The sequence below is a fragment of the Topomyia yanbarensis genome, chromosome 2, assembly GCF_030247195.1.
Source record: "Topomyia yanbarensis strain Yona2022 chromosome 2, ASM3024719v1, whole genome shotgun sequence".
In the NCBI taxonomy this organism is placed as follows: domain Eukaryota; kingdom Metazoa; phylum Arthropoda; class Insecta; order Diptera; family Culicidae; genus Topomyia; species Topomyia yanbarensis.
Window position 1 is genome coordinate 307,378,715 of NC_080671.1, and position 15,454 is coordinate 307,394,168.

Genomic DNA, 15,454 nt, shown 5'->3' on the forward strand with positions numbered 1-15,454 from the left:
CTTCCTAGGTAGCTTTAATTCGGATGGTATTGTTCGACACAAAGCGGTGTATGACATAACTGTCTTAAACGAATCATCAGCTACATTAGTGAATTAATACTCGGTTGGGAGGACACATGTGCGCAAATAAACAACTCACTATATCTGTAATGAATGAGGGCAATTTGAAACACGCAGCGTAAAGAGGAGTAGCCACAAAAGGTAACCTGAAAAATTAGCAATAGAAATTGTAAAGTTTCCCCGAATGAAAAAAAAATTACTGCAGCACACCAACAGCCTATCCAAATCGGCCAAAAATGAGGATTGAAGTTCAGAATGATTGTTCTAAATTGTTGTGCTGAGTTACTTGGTATAAGGCCTTAGAAAGCCTCGAGGCCTTAGAAATTGATATTCAAAGTTTGTTGTTAGTAAAAAATACTAAAAAGGCTGACAAAAGGTATGCTAACGGATATATTTCGTACGTGTCGCTAGTCGAGTGCGTGACTTACAGTACCATCGAGCTATTGGGATGACGGTATCACAAATTTCTAGCAGTTTTGCAAGTACATACCTACCACTCTATCTATCCACAATAATTTTAGAGCTGGCTTGAAGTGGGGGCCAATGCTCGATAGAGGCATCACAGTTGCTCGATAGTGGAGTGGTTACAACACATAATCAGAGACTGGGAGAACGTAAGTTAGAATTCTGCTCGAACTCACATCATCTTAATAATAAAATCAATGTATCCTCCTTATACGGTATGGTTCTATCTTTATTCTGGGAAAATCTTTCTAACTACAGGCAAAGCGCTGGAATCCATTCCTACCCAACCGGGCGGAGCCACCATGCTACACCTTCGGAACACTTTAACATAAAACTATGCTTCAAAGCACCGAGTGAAATATAATGATGAGCTCACCTGAATACTTTGATGTCAACTTTCTTCCTGGTTGTAGACTCCTGGCGTATCTCAGATGGAAAACAAATAAGAACAATTGAAAATGAATCTCTGGCAGCAGCCGCAGTATGGAAATGCTTTGAACATGTGTTGTATCTGATTTGCATTATTCGAACGCATCGCAACACATTTCCAACATTTCCCAAGATGATTTTCCGGTAGAGTTGTAACGATTCAGCAAGATTAATTCTACAGCCTTTTCAACTTACAATAGTTAGTGTCATCAGCCGAAATGATTTCATGTGATTTTATTTAAAAAAAATGTTTATTGAACAATTTTAACACTTTTACATACTGTTTTGTTATTTTTGTTCACATACGAGAAATGTGCATAATGTTATTCACTTATTTACAGCTTGCAATTTTGGACAGATTTTGTTTTTATTTGCTAGAGTAAAATTCATGTTATTTCGAGCTGAGAAGTTTCGCTTTCGTCAGGTTCCAATGTTCACCATGGATGGAAAACTGACGAAAGAAATATGTTCGCATAGCTTTCTCGACGAACATATTAAACAGACTGAAAGTATGCAATATACTGTTCCAGAATTTCAATGAAAAACTCTATATGATAGAGTGACTTTTCCGTTACTTGACATGCATATCTATATAGTAGTACAATTTGACTGAAAAATTCGCTCGGCTTTCTTTATTTATCTATCTTTCTCTCGGTGGTGAGGATGCACAGTTCTGAGCACGTACATTGACACGCCCGTGGTTCTTGTTTTCATCCTGCCTCAGAAGTATACTCATATGCGGTCTTTGTCGTATCGGTTTCTAGTTACAAACTTTTAATTGCTTTCTCATCTTATAGTAAGCATACTTGTTGTGAATGGGTAAAACTGCCAAGAGAACTACGTCCGATGGTGTTAAACTAAGCTAAGAGCATGTCCATCATGCAAAGGTTACTGGTCCAGTGATGATGCATGGTCCGATGGAGATGAACCCTAGCAAGTGCTCGAATCAATCTTGACAGCTTTACCCTACAAGTTTACATCACCCCGACCCTCAAGCCCAGCCATAAAAAAGAATTGTGTTGGCAGAGTTCACGCTCGCTTGCCGGCATCTTGAATGATTGATTGTAGCGAAAGGCAGATTTTTGCTCGACCGCATCCATTGCGGCCCCGGCCTGCCAACCTAGCAGATTGCATTGAACACAGTTGTTCGCCGCACACGGATACGGCTCAACGCCGCTACTGGCAGCAACTGCTACATCTGTCAAAGCCAGGCTCAGATTTTCCTTTTCCGTTTGACCTGTAGAGATTTTTTGGCTGCTTCGCAAACTGGACTCACTAACTATATAATTCGGCAGGATGAACATTGTGGTCGATATCTGGGGTAGAGCATCGGGGTGATTAAAAACTTTAAACGTTGGCAGAAACGTGTTGGACGTTGATGGATGCTCGAGGTTTGGTTGCTGGAATGGAACAGAAACAAAAAAAAACACGATTCGTGTCAGATAAGAAATTGTTAGCCAAGAAAGTAGGCAAAAAAGTTTCAATCAGAAAAATATCTCTTTCAAACGAAGACAGCGTGATGAACTTTTCGCGTAGTTTGGGGAAAATACTGCTTTCGAGTGAAGGCTGACAAACAAAATAAAAATCAGTGTCATGAAATTTGTCAGTTTTTGGTATTATTCCAACTCTTGAAAAGTTTTCGGAGAACATTTTACTTGGATTGGCTTTATGATTGGGTTACATCCGCATGAATCATTTTACAACTCTCTGTGAGAAATGAAAAAGTTTTTTTTTTACTAAAATGAGAAGAAGAAAAACTCATCCGGGGTAAAATTTGAACAAAACCTCGGGGTTGTTTGAGCAATTTTCTGTTCCGTACTAATAACGGATTCTGTTCCCGTATAGATACTCTGTGAAGTTACTTCGAAATTCCCATACCCGTATCTTGTAAAAGTTTCTTCCGCGCAGAACTTAAATTTCAAGTACTTATTTCATCGATGAAAACGAAAGTTGTTTTTTGTCTAAGGCGTCTAACATTTGTATAAAAAGACGTGTGCGACGATCATATGCAGATGGCTTTGTCCAGGATTCAACAACACCAACACTCGCCTTATCGTTTCTGTCAGAATAGGCAACCTTTTGCAAATTAGCCAATGAGAGGCTGACTAGACTTGGCAGCGAACGAGCTTCGGGCATACATTGTTAGTTTGGCGCGAAGCCAGTGAAGATGCCACAATCTAATAGCACAAAATTTACTTTATTATTCGATGACTTTTAGAATATTAATATATAGTTGTAAAATTTAATGAACCGAATTATTTATGTTACGTTTAAATAAATAAGTTCAAGTGTACGGAATGTAACGATTATGTACTGTTTTTAATGTGCCCAGCGTGTGAGTTTGCCACTAACCTTTTGCTAGAACACGGCAAATAGCCAATACAGATGAAGGTGGTCAATTCATTCCGCATCCCGTCAAGAGATCCTGATAGTCTGAGCTACTGACAAGATTGGATTTGGATTTCGGAAAGCTTATTAAAATACTGTGCACGGTGCCGCTTCAAATGCTTATCGGCCTTATCTCCTTATTTTTTGGTTGGGTATTCTATCTAAACGATCTAATCTCCGATACAAAAAGTAATTAGTATGTTTGTTGATGCCACCATAAACCGGGGTGACATTGATCTCTTTTCGAAGCAATCATCGCATATTTTTAGACGTAACACATTTTTTTTTTCAAGTTAAATATTTTTAAACCATGTACTGTTGTATGAATAACAAGACTGGACGGATTTTTCTGAAATTTTCCGCTTGCTACTATTTTTTCAAAAATGATTTCAATTTGAAGTCAGTTTTCGTGGCTTTGATAACCTGCATATTCTCCCACATTAAGTTCTTCATATCAATGTTTCTCATTGAAATGTTTGTATAAACTAACTCTGAAAAGATACTCATTGTTAAATAGCTTGGTATTGTAAAAAGTATTGTCATCTACTGTAATGTTTGAGTGACCATAATTTGTATAGTTCGACTCCAACTAGAATAAAATAATCTGAAAACATTTCTTAATTTTACCATTGAAATTGAATATAAGTAAATAATTTGAATTTAAGCTTGAAATAATTTGAAATAATTGTGAACTGGTTTCCCAAAAATAAAATAAGCAAGCTCTTAAAAATCAATCCCTTGGAATTTATACTCTTGCTAAAATCTAAGATTTATTTGTTATGAAGATTCGTAAGAATAAGATAAAGTAAGATTTCGGCTTTTTTGGAGTTTTTGTACCCAAAAATCGAACAATATATTCAACAAAAATATCGCTTCAAATTTAAATTATCCGGTAGACTATGCTGGCTAAATAAGCAATCTACGTTAAAAATTTCGAGTGATCAAAGTTACCTCGGTTTACGGTACATTTATTTACCACTCCTAACCCCAAGCCACGAATTAGTCGTAACACTGTTTTGAGTTGTCTCCATTGTTCTGTAGCAGAGCAGTGGAGTTATAACAATTCAAAACAGCATTACGAGTAATTCTGCGGTTTTGTGCTCCACATGACCTGCAACTCCGGAACCAAAAGTCAGAACAGAATGAAATCAAATAGCAGCCAATGGAATTACTGCATCTTTCATTTGAAATCAAGTGTGTAAAACGGTCAAGAATTCGCAAGGAAATACCTTGGAAACTTGGCGAGTTCCCTGGGCGCATCAAGAGCCGCCATAGGTGGCGGTCAAAGCTACTCTGATCACTGGTGATCTAGACCCGCAAATCCAAGTCATAGTGCACCCATTTTAAAACAGTGTGTCCCACATTTATTCGTTCACCCCAATTTTTCAGAATAACATTTTTTCTATTCACACAAACTGCACCAGATTTTCGGTGTTTGTTTTGCAGTGATGTTTCTAGAAGTTTGGAAACTCGAGTGCATCTTGAAAAATGTGTCCCATATTACCTATTCACCTATTCACCCTATTATTCACCCTATTGTCTCAGAATAACTTTTTTTTTCATTCAAACATAGTGTACCAAATTTTCTTAGTTTATTTTAAAGCCTAATCAACGATGTTTCTTAAAATTTGGAAACCTTAGTTAGTTTTGTTTGTTTCTTATGGCAGTTTAAGTGAAAAAAGTTGGTCCCATATTTATACGCTCGCTAAGAAAAAATATAGGTTTTTCTAAAAAAAAGCTTCGTTCAAGTAATAATTAACACAGCAGGAACTAGATGACAGAAGTTCAGCAGCTTAACTACCCCCGCCTGGACCTATTACGAATTGGGAAGTCTAGCTAGAATATGGCAGGACAAGGCAGTGTTGGGCGCTGCTAAACCTCTATAAAAAGTCATATAAATTCGAAAGCAGCTCCATCGAAGTAAGTCGGTGCCGCTTCGTTCAAGTTGTATTCAAGATTTTTGCATGAAACACCCCAATCCAACTGGAGTACCAACCGGCACATTAGGATCGATACTAGTAAGATGCTAATTACGGCATACTGGCGCCAAAACACGGATCTGAATAAGGATTTCATCGAAATTTATCCACGAACCGACAGTCACGCCATTCTACTACCCTAGTAAGGATGGGTGACACTTTCTCGAAACGGCTTATCGTATTGGCTGTTCCTCGTCCCAATAAAATTTTGGTAGGTCTCCAAGTACGTTCGAAAGCCGGCAGTTGAACGCTACTAATTAGCACCGATCCGACTCTGAACACGGTACCCCATGAAGGACCGCGTCAACCCTCGCATGTGACCTCACTGTTCGCAAAGGTAACCATGGGATCAAATAGAGGCGACTGCTTATCACGGCCGTAGATAGCGGCTTGGAGTTGGGTCCCAAAAAGCATAGAAGAAGACAAAATCAACAAAAATAAAGAATCCTAACGGAGCAAGTGTGGTGAACCCGTTCGCCAAAGGTGGGCTAGCGAAGTCGCCGACCCAGCGAACAAATGCAAGAGCAAGTGCAATCGCAACAGCAGCAGCAGCGAGAGCAGCCCAGGGAGGCTATACCGAGCACGAGCGGCGATAAACCAATTGGACGCCAAGGAAAAGTAGGGTTACATGTACGCACGCCAAAACTAAATATTGTCAAGTAAGACCAACGATCTGGGTTACCTAAAGTAACGAAGTTGACGCAAAAAATCGAACTCTACGAATTCGTGAAAAACAAGGGCAACGCGCACGGACAGATCTAGGATCTAGTGATTAGCAACAAATCCACCGTAGCAGCAGCCGAATACGAACACATGGCGTTACTAGAGAGAGTTGAAAACGCCAAAAAGACACTGAAGACCACGGATTTAGCGAAAGCGCCTATGAGACGCTGAAGGGTAACCGGTATTCTCGTTCTGGGAAAAGAGTAAGGGAAATACTAAGAGAGGAAGAGGAACCGAAGAAGCCCAATCAGATCGGTGAAAAACAGCGAAACAGTCGATAATTTCAGATTGAATGGCGAAATAAAGAAGACCTTCGGCCACGCCAGCAGAAGCATAGGGGAGACGCTCTAGTCGTCAAAGCAAACAACGCACAGTGGTTCCATTCCTTAAGAGAGGCGGTCATAAATATATTTAATGCAAATTTTGATACAAAACTGCATTTCTATAGTAAATTTGGGTCGCAGAATTCAGTATAGTAAATTTGGGTCGCAGAATTTCGCAGATACCGCAATAAAAAATCGGCTATATCCACCTAACAGTGTAATACGGCTTTTCTTATTACACTAAGATTCACATTTACTTTTTTTTGCTCCAGATTTTTTTTTAGTATCGAATAGTACAAGTTGTGCTGCGCTGGTAAAAAAAGGAATAGTTATTCATTGAAAGTTCTCTAAATTGTAGCTTCTGCACCTGAACGCAAATATTATGATATCGTCTTCGGTGAGCATAATATCTTGAATTTTAAATAAATAGTGTATTTTTTTCCTTTAAAATGATGCTTTTTGTGAACAACCAATGTGTTTTCCTACAATAAAAATTATCCCATAATAAAAAAACTCCGAGTACCAGCTATTTTAAAATGGAGAAATACTACTTGTACTTGAGAACGTAGTTGTAATACGAAGTGGAGTGAGACATTTGCCTCGTACATCAAATATTCCGTAGTGACATGTGTTTCAAAGAGAAGCGTCAAATAAAACGATATAACTCAAGTTCTAATGATTCGATCGGTAAGAAAATTTGGGAAAATAAGAAAGAAGCTATATAGTTTCGAAATCAGTAGTAATTATTATCGTAATATAATTTGACAACCTGATATAAAGTTTTTCATCTTGCATTATCCCGTTAAACATGTACAACATCTTAGATTTTCTAGGCATTCTGGGCGCAGAGATGCGCAGCTGAAACGTAGTTTAAGTGGAAGTGGAACGTCTGACGACCATTTTGAAAAGAAGTTCGGGAAGGATATCGAGGGACAAAGTTAGTTAAAGTCATATTGAAAATTTTTAGGTTAATTTTTCTATTACATATACAAATAAACTCATATTTCTGCTCTCCTTACACTCCAAAAACTGAAAATTATCATTCAATACAAAGCTAATAGTGGTGTTATCTGAAAAAAAAATTATTATCGATATTATTTACATTATCGGTAAATAACGAGCCACCCTATGCATTCTTCTATATACTAAGAAAACCAGTTTAGTATTGACAAAATTAATTATGAAACTATAAAATATACATACAGAACGATGTAATCGCAAGATAAAAACGCGCCTTCGCCGAAATATTTTTTTTGTATTATTGGCCTATGGGGGGACCACTGTGCAACGGCGTGACGTACGCAGCGATCGTCAAAAGGGTGAGAGAGGATCACAAGCTGAAAGAGCTGGGGGAGAACGTTAGCGAAATGTTGTTCGAGCTGAAGAAATATCCATTGATCAAGAGCTCGGTCTATCGGGAACTACTGGCAGAAGGAGAAGAGAATGTGAGAGTTTTATTTCAGGAAGCAGTGGTCGAGTGCAGGAATCTGGACGAGATAACAACGGAGATGAAGTAAGGAGCGTGCTAATAGAGCAATGTAACCTGGAAAAAGAGTAGATATCAATCTGGTTGTAGGAGGCAGTGCTACGTCTATCGCCAACTGCAGCCAACAAGCTTATGTCGATGGTAAGATAAAAATCGGATGGTCGCCGTGCTCGATACATACTAAACAAATAAATATGTTTTTCAGGTGCCTGGGTTTCGGCCATCTGTAGAGGCCCGGTAGATCTGTTCAGAGTGGAAAATGTGGGGAGAAAGGACACATTTTTAGAAACTGCACAATGCAACCAAAGTGCTTGATCTGCACAAATGATGGCGGAAAAGACCACATGACATGAAGGCCAATGATCATGTATATAACCCAGCTTAAACATAATCATTGTGCATTTCACATTGACATTGCAACTTTTATGGCAGTCAACAACAGAAACGAAGTATGACGTTGCAATTATTGCATAGCAATATCGTGTCACTTCCGATAATGGTAATCCAAGTGATGGGTCCGATACACCGTTGGTCGACGAAATTGAACGGTAACGCCGAGAGTGAGGACTTGCCAGCAGAAGTTGAAAATAAAGGACTTCGACAAAGACCATTTTATGGAAACACTTCGTGCTGACAGCGTCATTCCAATTCTGAGTGCCGCTGAGCTATCGAAAACAGTAGCTAGGGCATGTAATATAGCAATTCCGAGGAAAATGGAGCCGGCGTACTGGTGGATCGAAAGGCTCAGCATTCTCTGGGCTGCCTGCCTAAAAGCCAGAAGACGCGTTCAAAGAGCAAGATCTGAGGCAGTCAGAGAAGAGTGAAAGGTAACATTCTGGGCAGCCAGGGCCGCTTTTAAACGCAAAATAGTGCTAAGCAAGTCCACCTGCTACAAGGAGCTGTGCAGAGAATGGCTACTTTCCGGATAGATGGAAAATCCAGAAGCTGGTGTTGCTGCCAAAACCAGGGAAACCACCAGGAGGTACAGCATCGTATCGGCCTATATCCTGCTGGATACTCTTGGTAAATTTCTGGATAGGGTCATCCTCAACAGGCTGACGACCTACGCCGAAAATGAGAACGGACTATGGCAAAGACAGTTCGGGTTCCGGAAAGGGATATCGATAGTGGACGCTATCCGCACAGTCATCGCGAGCGCGGTGAGAGCATTGAAGCAAAAGAGAAGGGGTAACGATAGAACGCTCTGGAATGTAATGTACAACGGAGTGTTAACATTGGAACTGCCCAGGGGAGTTGAGATCGTCTGCTTTGCAGATGACGTTTTTCTGACGATAACCGGCGAGACCCTTGAGGAGGTGGAGATGTTGACGGCAGAGATAATAGGCATCGTGGAAACCTGGATGGGCTACTGTTCTGAACTCAAAGCGGTATGCATAATTGCCGGGATGATTCCCATCTGCATCACTCTGGCTGAGTACGTGGGATGCTACCAGCGGAGAAATGCACGCAATGCAAGGAGACTGGTCCGAGCGGACTCGTTGGCTAAGTGGCAGCAAGAGTGGGACAACGCAGAGAAAGGAAGGTGGACCCACCGATTCAACCCAAATGTGTCTGCTTGGGTACATAGGAGGCATGGAGAGGTGAACTTCTATTTGACGCAGTTTTTGTCCGGGCATGTATGTTTCGGGAAGTACCTGCATCGGTTTGGACACGCTTTGTCATCCCTTTGCCTTGAATGTGTGCAAGAGACACCGGAACATGTGGTCTTCGAATGCCCTAGGTTCGAAGAAGGCCTAAGGGGTATGCCTGGTACAACAGTGGACAATATCGTCGAAAAGATGTACCACGAGCATATCTGGGACGCTGTCAACAGAGTGGTTACGAGCATACTCTCCGAGCTGCAGCGGAAGTGGCGAAGCGATCAACTAAGTAGCGCCATCGGCTAGAACGTCTCCGTGGAACCACAAAACGGGTTTCAGGAGAAATTCCGCCGCCGGGGAACTCTCCGTCGGTGTAAACTGGGTCCACCGCCGGGGATAATTTGAGTAACGTAGCACCGGGTTCGGGTCGTCGGGGCGCGAGTTAACCAGACGTCAGGCTTCACCGCAAGCACCGGACCCACTTTGACACCCTGTCGGGTAGATTCGACACCGCCACAGAATCGTGACGAAAAGAAGGGCTAATTGGCTCACGAAACAAACACCGGTAACGAAAGAAATACCGTTGTCGGGCAACTCTAGCTCGGAGTAGGATAATATGGATCAAAGTTGTTTGAGATCCTAGTAGGAAATATGCTCTTTCGTGAGACCAAAGCATACATATCGAAGGACCAACATGGTTTTTTTGCAGGCAGGTCAACAACCACTAATTTAGCCCAATTTACATCGTACTGTATTAAAAACATCGAAGATGGATCACAAGTAGACACTATATACACTGATCTTAAAGCTGCCTTCGATCGTGTAGACCACTCTCTTCTTCTGGCAAAGATCGAGCGACTGGGTGCTCCATCAAATTTTACAGGATGGCTTAAATCATATCTCGTAGATCGTATTCTGTCTGTGAAATTAGGAAGTAACGTGTCATATCGTCGCTGTTGTGCTATCTTATGACAAACGCCATTTTGGGGTAAACTGAGTTAGATATGCCACATTACTTGTTTGAAAAATCTCTACAAAGTGGCGTTTTCAGAATTTCGAATTTCTACTTGGTTACTTAGATATAGCTAGAAACATGATGAGAAATTGCGGGTTTTTTGATTCAAATCACTATATCTAGGGATTGGCTCAAGTTATATTGAAGTTTTAGACGGTTTTATGTGTGACAATGTCTGAGGAACACAATGGCATAAACATTTTCGAAAAAAAATTATACGAGTTGTGAGAAAAACACAGTTTTAGTTTTGAACTGGAAATAAAAGATATTTGGCAACACTGTAATCAAGAATAACAATTTTTCTAGATTATCTGATTCATTTCCTTTAAAATGCATTGCACCGAATGTTTATAGACCATATGAACCCAAAGATATGAATAAAAGATAAAAAGTGATGATTTTTTTCTATGGAAAATTTTCCATGCACGATTATGACACGTCATACAAATTTTGTCATCAATACACGCCTATGACACGTGGGAGTGCGATTTTTGTTTACATTCATTGTAAAAACTCGCAACATAGTCAACCGATCTTCGTAATATTTGAGAGATTAATGCAGAATAGATAGAAGCATCAATTGTCTTCATTGGATTGTTTATACCATTTATAAGTTTCAAGATATTCAATCTCAAACTTTAAAAATCGTTTTTCTCGAAATGTGCTAAATGGCGCTTGTCATAAGATAGCACAACAGCGACGATATAGCTTCATCAACTTGTCGGGTGTACCTCAAGGGAGCAATCTCGGACCGTTGCTTTTTTTCTTTATTCTTCAACGACGTCTGCTATGTTATACCCCCAGGGTGCAAACTCATATATGCTGATGATCTCAAACTCTTTCTCATTGTGCAGTCAATAGAGGACTGCATCGAACTTCAGCGACATCTAGATGCTTTCTGTAACTGGTGTAATCGCAACTTGTTGGCTCTCAGTGTGTCCAAATGCTCTATCATATCTTTCACGCGCAGAAAAAAACCAATTCTCTGGAGCTACAACATCGCCGGCCAATTGCTAGAGAGAGCGTCAGTTATCAGAGACCTTGGTGTACTCCTGGACTCGCAACTGACATTCAGAAACCATTACTCTCACGTTATAGCACAGTGACATAGAAACCTTGGCTTCATAATAAGAATCGCCAACGAGTTTACTGATCCATATTGTCTGCGGGCATTGTATTTTTCACTTGTTCGATCTGTCCTGGAAGCTTCCGCGCAGCCATTTGGTGTCCTTATACGAGCATTTGGACTAACAGAGTTGAACCAGTACAAGCAAGATTCCTCCGCTTTGCTCTTAGAACTTTGCCGTGGCGTAACCCAACAGAGCTACCACCATACATTGATCGCTGTCGTCTGCTCGATATGGAAACTCTGGCAAAAAGGCGAAATACATCCAGAGCGATATTTGTTGGGAAAATATTGACTGGCCAAATGGATGCCCCAGATATTCTCTCACAAATCAACATTAACGTACCCCCCAGAAACCTTAGATCACGTAACTTTTTAAGACTAGACTTTCAGCGCACCGAGTACGGTCAGAACAAACCCATAAGGGCGATGTGTAATGTTTTCAATAGTGTGTATGACCATTTCGATTTTTATGTTTCTAGTGATGTTTTCAAGAATAGACCTAGGAGATTGACTTAGCTTATAAGATTATGTGAAAATATTTCTGTAATATTATTGAAATGCTGTATACCTTGTATGTAATTTTGTTAATTTGTAATTGAAGAAAAAACGTGCGAAAAGATTATGGGTTTTTACGCGCATTCGAGGTCTGCTTCTAAAGTGAACTTTGAAATGGGCTTTTCCCATACAACAACATTAAATTTCATGTAGACCAACATGGGTCAGATGAAAAATGGAAATAAATAAATAAATAAATAAATATCTGAGTAGATTTCGATAGAGCTGGGAGCTAAATGGCTCAAGGAAGCGGGTATCGGCGTCGGAGGAAATTTATCCGTCGGAGAGCTATCAGTCGTAGTAGGGTGAGTTCACCGTTGGGGACTGTCCAAGTAGATCGTGATAAGGCTGAGAGCTGAATGATTCACGGAAATGTTTCCGAGCTAAATGGCTCAATGAATCAGCACCTAAATGGCTCACGGGGACGAGAGCTAAACGGCGACGTAATTGATGGAGACAAGTAGTAAGAGAAGAATCGAGAGTTAAATCAAAGCTCATAGGTCGAGTCATTCCATAAACCAAGTGAGGCTCCGAGATAGGGCAGAAGAAAGAGGTGCGACGAAAGCACGATTCCCTCTACGAAGTAATACCTTGATGTAGTTCCGTGGGGAAGAAGGACGTAAAAATTAAGGATTGTTCTGGTGGTTAGGTACGAACGTGAGTCGTAAGTTCCACACAGTGCCAATACACTACAAGCCAAGCTGTTGAAACTTTTTATAACTTAATATAAGAAACACACACACATTTACAGAACTCGACGAACTGAGTCGAATGGTATAAAAGACTCAACCCTCGGGGTTCTGATAACAATTTGATTTTCAGAGTGATTACATAACCTTTCTATGGGAGAAAGACAAAAACGTTTATATGGGAAATTCACGTGTGATCGGATTCTTTTGTTCACAAGTCTGGAATGAACACTTCAATCAAATGACATTCGGTAGCAATCAATGCTAATACTATACCCTTCATTAATGACTAAGATTTCGAAAAACGAGTCAGCAGTATATGAGAAACAAATATGAATCCAATTTCGGGACTTGGCCATATCCTCTGATCATCCGAAATCCTCAACGGTTGTCAATGAGGTCAAAGAGACTAATTTTCAATTAATGTTCAGGACCAATGACTTCAAGCAATTTGGAAGTCATTTCAATTAGTTTTGCATCGTTTTGATATAATGATACCGGTTTATTATTATTATTATTATTATTATTATTATTATTATTATTATTATTATTATTATTATTATTATTATCATTATTATTATTATTATTATTATTATTATTATTATTATTATTATTATTATTATTATTATTATTATTATTATTATTATTATTATTATTATTATTATTATTATTATTATTATTATTATTATTATTATTATTATTATTATTATTATTATTATTATTATATTTATTTCACAAGTAACATAAGATATACATCTTTTTGACGTTACAATGATATTTTCTAAGGTACAAGTGCGTCGCGAACACAAAACAAAAGAAAGAATAAAAACTTACAAATATTAACAACAAAATGACTTCAACATTGTTCAATGACTGTTTGTATGGGTATTACGCATGTGACCGCATACTTCGACCCGTAATACAGGAACCAGGTTTCCGATTCCAAAGGAATTTAATAGAAGTCACTAGGGATGCTGAAGGTTTTATTTGAAACAAAATTAGAGAAAATCGAGTCAGAAATTTCTAAGAAGCAAATGTGAATCCAAAGCTTCCGATTCTGTCGAAAGTAGTCTATATGGGTTCGATTGGGCATCAGTTAGCTGAAACTATAAATCCAAGCAACACATTTCATGAAGTTTTAAATATTTTAGATAATATACTGATACCGATTTATGTGGGAATTTTATACGAGACCGCGGTTTTCGGATCCCTTGAAAAAAAATTGTGATCTCCCTAGAATTTTTTTTTAGAATCATCTCTTCAAAAATATTAAGATCTGGTGTCTTCAGTAAAGTTTTTGTGAATGATAATAGAAACAACTTTGTTCCCAAGTATATCGAAATTAACTTCTTTCTACTCTTTCTTTTCTTATTCTCACAAGCCGCCTACGTCTCAGGCACGGAACCATACAAATCATACAAACCATCCAACTCTGGCTGTAGATCTACATTTGTACTTGAGAGATTCCATGAGAAACCGGCCGACCGCAAAATATGACCATCGTCGATTCGAACGAAACTTTGCAGGTGTGTTCGCTGTATGAATCTCCATGATATTCTCTGGCAATTGGAATATTTTGATACAAGAGTAATTTTTCAAAAGGGCGTAAACGTTTCTACGTGCATGAATTTCAAAATTTTTTTGTTCGATTACTGTATTTTATACAGCAAAACTATCTGAGAACAAGTTACAGGGAATGAATACTTCTATCCGAAAAATACAAATATACACTGAAAAAAATGTTGTGTCATTTTTCAAAAAAACAAAAATTTATGATAAAAATTTAAATTGCGAAAAAACTCATTTTTTTAAATTTTTTATATTTTGTTACCAAAAACCTAAAGAGAAAAGAAACATTTTGATTGTGATTGCATGATGGAGAAAAAATCGGTAAAAAAGTTTTTCTAACAATAACTTCGTACATGTTTTTAAATTTCATACTAATTGACATACAAAATTGTAATCTTATTGCAGAATATAATTCTAAGCACCTTTTAAAATCAAAATGCATTTAACAAAAATCTTCCAAAATGCGATAGTTTTCGAGATATTTGAAATTTTGCTACTTTAAAAACAATTAATTCGTGTAATTATGCTCTTTTTAAATGTTATTCGCGTTACCCCATCAAAAAATGTCAAAAATTTAATGTTTATCGTTTTAAAGACGTAAAAGGAACCTTTTTAGTGTATCTGGATCATGGAGAAGCTTTCAATAAAAAAGTTTTCTTAACAACAACTTTTGTCATTTTTTTGTAATTCTTACTATTTGCAGTCAAAAATACAATTTTCTTTTTGAATATGTTTCTAAACGCCATTTTAAACCGAAATGGTTTTGACAAAAATTTTCTAAAATGTAGTAGTTCTCGAGATATTTTAACTTTTGTTTTAACAACACAATTATTTTGTCTTATTATGACCTTTTCATAAGTTAGTTGCGTTTCTCCTTTAACAATAATAGGTTTTTCAAAAGGCCCGTAAACTTTCGTGCAACTTTCTCTTTGACATCAAGGCGATATTGTAAACCATTTGAAAGTTACATGAAAGCAAACTTTAAAATGTTTCACAATATCGCCTTGATGTAAAAGAGAAAGTTGCAGGAAAGTTTACGGGCC

General features: G+C 38.5%; 1 protein-coding gene across 1 annotated transcript in view; it reads right to left on the reverse strand.

Moving 5' to 3' along the window:
• Nucleotides 1-1,236: 1,236 nt before the first annotated feature.
• LOC131683508 (uncharacterized) overlaps nucleotides 1,237-15,454 on the reverse strand; it is a 67,958-nt gene continuing 53,740 nt past the window's right edge. The window contains exon 9 of the mRNA XM_058965541.1: nucleotides 1,237-2,354. Coding sequence (XP_058821524.1) covers nucleotides 1,929-2,354 — 426 coding nt within the window. The 3' untranslated portion in view covers nucleotides 1,237-1,928. The remainder of the gene's footprint in view (nucleotides 2,355-15,454) is intronic.